General features: G+C 45.7%; 1 protein-coding gene across 6 annotated transcripts in view; it reads left to right on the top strand.

Moving 5' to 3' along the window:
* Nucleotides 1–26: 26 nt before the first annotated feature.
* DAGLB (diacylglycerol lipase beta) overlaps nt 27–6574 on the top strand; it is a 31720-nt gene continuing 25172 nt past the window's right edge. For 4 of the 6 annotated variants that reach the window (XM_082429964.1, XM_082429963.1, XM_082429962.1 and 1 more), the window contains exons 1-2: nt 28–231; nt 1672–1823. In XM_082429964.1, coding sequence (XP_082286090.1) covers nt 137–231; nt 1672–1823 — 247 coding nt within the window. In that variant the 5' untranslated portion in view covers nt 28–136. Of the gene's footprint in view, nt 232–1627; nt 1824–6574 lie in introns of all 6 variants that reach the window. The other 2 variants (XM_082429966.1, XM_082429965.1) reach the window with 2 other exon arrangements.

Below are 6574 nucleotides of genomic sequence, written 5' to 3'. Positions count from 1 at the left end.
CCACCCCCCACACACCCGCCCCCGCGTGCGCCTGCGCAGAGTCGCGGTTCCGCGGTGGAGACCGGAGGGCGCTCGGCTCCGGGTGGCAGCTCGCTCGCGGCGAGCCGGCCCGAGCCCGGGCGGCGGGTTCTTCGCCATGCCGGGGATGGTGCTCTTCGGCCGGCGGTGGGCCATCGCCAGCGACGACTTGGTCTTCCCGGGGGTCTTCGAGCTGTTCGTGCGAGTGCTGTGGTGAGGGCGGGCTCTGCGGGCAGCGGGCGGCCGGGGCGGAGGAGGGAGCGGGGCCGAGGCGGAGGAGGGAGCGGGGCCGAGGCGGCCGAGGGCAGGGACGGTGTCGCCTGCCCTGCGTTCTCGTACCTGGTCCTCTCCACCGCCCGAGGAGGTGGGTGCCGCTGCTCTCCCCATTTACAGACGGCACACGGCGGTCCAGAGCGGGTGCGCCGTGTCCGGCGTCATGGGGTGGGCCCGCCGGCGGGACGTCGGCGCTGCAGGGCACGGGCACCCCTCCGGGGCGCCGAGACCCGGGCCTGGGAGCCGCCGGGACTGCGCTGCCGCCCAAAGCCGTGGCCTCGGGACCTCCTGCCTCGAGCCGGGAACAGCCACCAGCATCACTCCAGCGTTCTGCCTGGATATGCACTGCATCTTGTCTACCAAACGCAGGAATGGCAACAATACTGTTCGTGCCGTTCCTGAGCCGGTTGTGGCTGAATCCCTTGACGAGCACACACGACTGGCATTTTCTCTCTAGTCTTTCAAAATGTGGAATCCGTGGGAAGTGGAATTGGGTGCCTGAAAGTCAGTCCCAGAGGGTCTGAGCGAAGAGTAATATCATCGTTATTAAAAAGTAGATTCTTAAGGGCAGAGGAATTTAAGAACATGAAATTATGAGCTGCTTCTTAGTTGTTTCATAGTTTTTAGAGCCAGTCTTTCTGAGATCATTTCACGTTATTATTTCTAGACAAGAATTTAATATCACAAAACTGATAAAAGCATAAAAAGTTATCTAGTCCAGTTCCTCTTCTGGCCTTGTATCTCTAATACTGCGTTCTTGCCAAATGGTTCCCTTCCGGATTCTGAAATAACTCTAGTGAAGAATCACTATCACGTTGCATTGTTTGGTGCTGCCTTTCATTGTTGTGTCCTGAATTACAAAATATACTTATGAGTCCGCAATCCTTGTCCTTTCAAGTTGATCAGTGTTCACCACAGAACATCTTTCCATAGCTTGCTTTCCATCCCCTTGTTTTTGTACTACACCCAGCAGATTACGATGTGTGTTTGTCAGTTTCTTGTTAATCCACAGAAGTAAAAATTCTCTTGCTGATGATTGAACAAGCATATACTTTGTTTACCAGGTGCATATCTTGGAGTCACGATGGGGCTGCTTTCCAGCAGTTCACATTATATTTGCTTGCTTATGGCTTTAAGTGTATTACAACAGGCACAGAATAAAAACAATGGATGTAAGCATAGAAAGTATAAAACTCATTAAAAATAAAAAAGAAAGCCATACTCTTTAGTTGACTTAGTAAATATTTTATTGAGGAAGATTCAATTCCAAAGTGAACCTCGCCTTGTTTTGGAAAGTATTAACTCCATTCACTTCCTTCCATTGTGTTTTTCAAAGCGGCTCCTTGGATTCCATTTCTGACGCTGCCTGTGTCTCGGCAGGTGGATCGGCATCCTGACGCTCTACCTCGTGCACAGAGGGAAGCTGGACTGTCCTGGTGGCGTCCTGCTCAGCAGTTACCTGATCGTGCTCATCATTCTCCTGGCAGTTATCATAGGCACCGTGTCAGCCATCGTGTGTGTCAGCATGAAAGGTAAACACCAGTCTTTTCTGTTTGACACCTCTTCTTCTTCTTCTTCTTTTTTTTGGCTGCGCAGCCTGCGGGATCTTAGTTCCCAGACCAGGGGTGGAACCCGGGCCCCCTGCAGTGGGGGAGTCCTAACCACTGGACCACCAGGGAATTCCCAACACCTCTTCTTTTTTAATAGCTTTTTTGAGATGTAATTCACGTACCATACTATTCATCCATTTAAGTGTACAGTTCAGTGATTTTTCGTATATTCAGAGAGTCGTGCAACCCTCCCCGCAATCAATTTCAGAACATTTCATCACCCCAAAAAGAATTCCTGTACCCACTAGCAATTACTCCTCATTTCTCCCCAACTCCCTCAGCCCTAGGTGTCCACTGCTCTACTTCCTGTCTGTAGATTTGCCTGTTCTGGACATCATATAGGTGGACTCATCCACGATGTGGCCTTTTGGTCTGGCTTCTTAAACTTGGGGTAACGTTTTCAAGGTTCATCCGTGTTAGAGCACGTATCAGCACTTCATTCCTTTTTATGACTGAATAGTATTGCACTGAACGTATATACCACAGTTTACTTATCCATTCATCAGTTGGTGGACATTTGGGTTGTTTCCACTTTTTGGCTGTTACAGATAATGCTGCTTTCAACATTCGCATACATGTTTTACATACCCTTATGTTTTTATTTCTCTTGGATATGTACCTAGGGGTGGCAGTGCTAGATCACATGGTAAATCTGTTTAACTTCCTGAGAACTGCCAGACTGTTTTCCAAGCAGTTGCACCATTTTTCTTTCCCACCAGCACTTTATAAGGGTTCCAGTTTCTCCACATCCTCACCAACACTTATTATCTGACTTTTTGATCATAGCCATCCTGGTAGATATGAAATGCTATCTCACTGTGGTTTTGATATGCATTTTCTTGATGACTAATGATATTGAGCATTTTTTCATATGCTCAGTGGCCATTTTTATATTATTTTTAAAGAAATGTCTATTCAGATTCTTTGCCCAATTTTAAATTGGGTTCTTTGTCCTTTATTAATGAGTTGTAAGAGTTATAGCTCTTCTTGATAATTTTTTTCTATATGTTACCATTTTCTGCAGACAGTCGCTTAGCTGAGAATGTCTGAAAATGTTGGAAACCTTCCCTGTCGATTACTGTGGTTTGTAGGTTGAGCTGAGCACTCTTGTGGCTGATAAAGAAATGCATCAGTAAATGAAAACTCATCTGTCAAAGGCAGGGCTGCATGGCACGCTACCATCCAACGTGTTTTATCACTGCTTGAATCGGGATGTAGGAGGGAGGCTTACAGATTGTAGATGATGATGATAAAACTGGTAGAGAGTAAGTAGCTGATACCCTGGGTGATGGAATCAAGATCTTGACAGGGTGGAACGATAGACTGAAACTTAATAGATGGTAGTTCGTGGGGAGAAATACAGAGAGAAATGTTAGTGGCAAAGTGTTTCATGAGAAAAAGACCTTAGGATTTGGATGACCAAGAAGCATGGCACATGCCCACGTACTGCAGTAACGTAGAACACAGAGCTCTGGATATTTAAGTTTACCTCTGAAAACGTGAATGCATGGGGTCTGGATCAAAGACGGTCCCGGTTCTGTGGTCTTTGTCGGACCCCAAGTCTGGAGTGTCATTGGTGCTGATGCTGAAGGAAAGGAAGGAGCTGAAATGTGTACGATGAGCATTTAGCACTGTGAGGTTCTTACTGAGCTCAGATTTTCTGAAAGATGGTGTCATTTCAGGTAAAGGGTATCTAATTTAGTTTCCCTGTCTGTTCACATCACATGCTGTTCAGCACACCAGGTTTACAACTGTAATAGTGGGTTAGGTATAAGCCTTTTTTTCCTTAAATGTTTTTCTTCAGATATTTTTGGTGGTGTCAGGGCACAGTCACACCCCTGCGGTGGATGGATGGCCGCGTGCCTCAGGCTTCTCCTCGCACGCACCGTCACACGTCAGAGTTCGGCAAACATCTCTCGGTTTTGCGGGGTGTTCTGGGTGGGTTGCTTATGCAGCAGCCTCCTCCAGACAGGACTTCCCCCGACCCCTCACATAGCAAGTGGATGTGTCAGAAACCGGCCCTCTGCCCGGCACAGGATGGGTGGTTGGTTCAGGACTGGACATGTGCCCTGATTCGGGCCAGTGAAATTCAGGGAGTTTCCTGGAAAGTCCCAGGGAAGTCCTTCCCTGCTCCTCTGGGAAAGATCCAGAAGCAGCATATGGTTTTCCTTCTGGATGGCACTGTGCATGAGTGAGCTGCTGAATTCCTGCTGAGTCTCCTCCACTCACAGCCCAGGAGGAGCTGAATACAGAGGAGGGCAGGGCCAAGAAGCAGAGGACACCCTGGTGCCAGTCCTGGCCCTGCATTTCCAGTCCCTTGAGTCAAGACAGATCCTGCTTGTTTTTATTTTTTTTAATTTATTTATTTTACTTACTTATTTTTGGCTGTGTTGGGTCTTCGTTGCTGCGTGCGGGCTTTCTCTAGTTGCGGCGAGTGGGGGCTACTCTTGGCTTCTCATTGTTGTGGCTTCTCTTGTTGCGGAGCACAGGCTCTAGGCACATGGGCTTCAGTAGTTGAGGCACATGGGCTGCAGTAGTTGTGGCACACAGGCTCAGTAGTTGTGGCTTGCGGTCTCTGGAGCGCAGCCTCAGTAGTTGTGGCGCACGGGCTTAGTTGCTCCGCAGCATGTGGGATCTTCCTGGACCAGGGCTTGAACCTGTGTCCCCTGCATTGGCAGGCGGATTCTTAACCACTGCACCACCAGGGAAGCACCCTGTTTGTTTTAAAACCAGTTTGAGTTTGATTTTCTGATACTTGTAGCTAAAGATACCACAACTGAACTGAAGACAGTGTTTTATAAAAACATGTTAGTTTAATTGCCAATTTGTTACAGATCAATAACATCATATGCTTTATTTTAAATATTATGTAAATTTCAGTGAAGAATACCATAAAGTTAAAAAAAAAAGACAGATGATGGTTAGGGTCAAATAAGAAGAGGAATAACCATCAAGCCAACAGTAGATGATGACTGAAGATTATCAGTTAAGTAATACCTTTGGATGAAGTCAGAATTTCTCTTAACAGCCTAGGGGTATAATTTCAAAGCAGTACTGGGGATACAGCTCATTACCTTAGTAGAAGCCATAAGGTTGTTTTCATTTTCTTCTGATGAAAATTAACCTCTACTACTAAAATAAATAATAGAATCTATAATAAATGTCGGAATTGGCATATTGGTGGATTTAATCCACATTTTAGCAGTAATTGATCATTGCTTAACAGTGTCGCATTTGTGCATCAATTCAGGTTTGAAATGAAACTGCTGTTACAACCAGCCTTTGCTGTAGCATGCATACCACTGAACCTGTTTGAAATAAAGTTTTTCTCTTATTTTTTCAAAGAAAAAAAAAGGCAAATGGGAAAAAATATTGTAACAGGTGAGACTTAGAGCCAATCTCCTTAATATAGAAGGGCTCTACGATAAATAAGAAAAAGACCAATAGGCAGCGCAAAAATGGGCAAATATGGTGAACAATAAAATAAGTAAAAGAGATTTGTACGTATATAAAAAAAATTCAGCCTCAATCACAATAAGGAAAATTCATCAAGATGATACACTGGGTTGGTGAATCTGTGCAGTTGTGAGACTGCTGCTTCTGGGTCTTTCCTGGAGCAGGGAACGCCTTCCCCAGAACCTCCCTTCTGCTCAGGCAGCTCATTTTGTTGGTGAGCATGTAGATTTGCTGAATCTCTTGGAAGCCTGATTTGGCTGTGTGTGTTGTGTACATATGGGTATCAGTCGGTTTTTTCCCTATATATTTGCATATGTGCAAAATACTTGAAGTTTGCCACAGTGTTGCTTGTAGGCACGAAAGATTGGAACAAACTCGGTGCCTGTCAGTAGGCCGCCGGTTTAAGTGTCGCTCGTTCATATGATGGTCTCCTGTGCACCTGTTAAAAAGAATGTGAAATGCTTTGTGAATGGACAAGGAGTGATTTCCAATATGCTAAGGTACAGGACACTGTATGTAGTTTGTTACTTTTGTGTTAAGGGATAAACTTACCTGTTTGGTTTATGTGTGGACTCTCTGGGGGGGGTACACGAGTGACTAGTTTACTTTGAGGGAAGGTGACCGAGGGCTGGGATTCAGCGGTGGGAGGGAGGCTTAACATTTATTTTACACCTACTTGAGCGCTTTGAACTTTTCACCCTTTACCTGCATTGCCTGCACAGAATCAGAGTTTTTTACAAGTTATAAACTTTAGGTACATCTTTTAATAACCGTGAACCCCTTGGTAAACTTTATTACTGATACATGGATAACGCCCATCACCCCTTCTGTTTCGTAAGTCATCTCGATAATTAATCTGTCACTTGAACGGAAAGGCCCTGTTTATGGAGCTTTTGGCTGATACACCTCTAAACGAAACAGCACACATTGTAAGGGTGCATTTGGAACAAAGAGAATTCAGTTATCTTTATCCAGAAAACTGATGCTTGTGTATTTACCTCTTTCTTGGTCTTCACTGTAGAATCTTGATATCGTGGTAGTTTCTAGTTTTGATTTGAGAACCTCCCTGATGAAATCCTACTGTTTTGACCATGTGGGAGGTTTAATTAGGGAAGATCCACCCTCGTGACTATCGTGTTTTGAGAGAACGCCCTCAACTTCCAAGGTCTGCCCTTCGCTGTGTTTGGTTGGCTTCTGGGACACCTTGCATCGCCTCG

The sequence above is a fragment of the Balaenoptera physalus genome (assembly GCF_965194825.1).
Source record: "Balaenoptera physalus genome assembly, chromosome: 16".
NCBI classification, from domain to species: Eukaryota; Metazoa; Chordata; class Mammalia; order Artiodactyla; family Balaenopteridae; genus Balaenoptera; species Balaenoptera physalus.
Note: the sequence above shows the minus strand (reverse complement) of the source record. Positions and strands in the feature narration are given on the sequence as shown.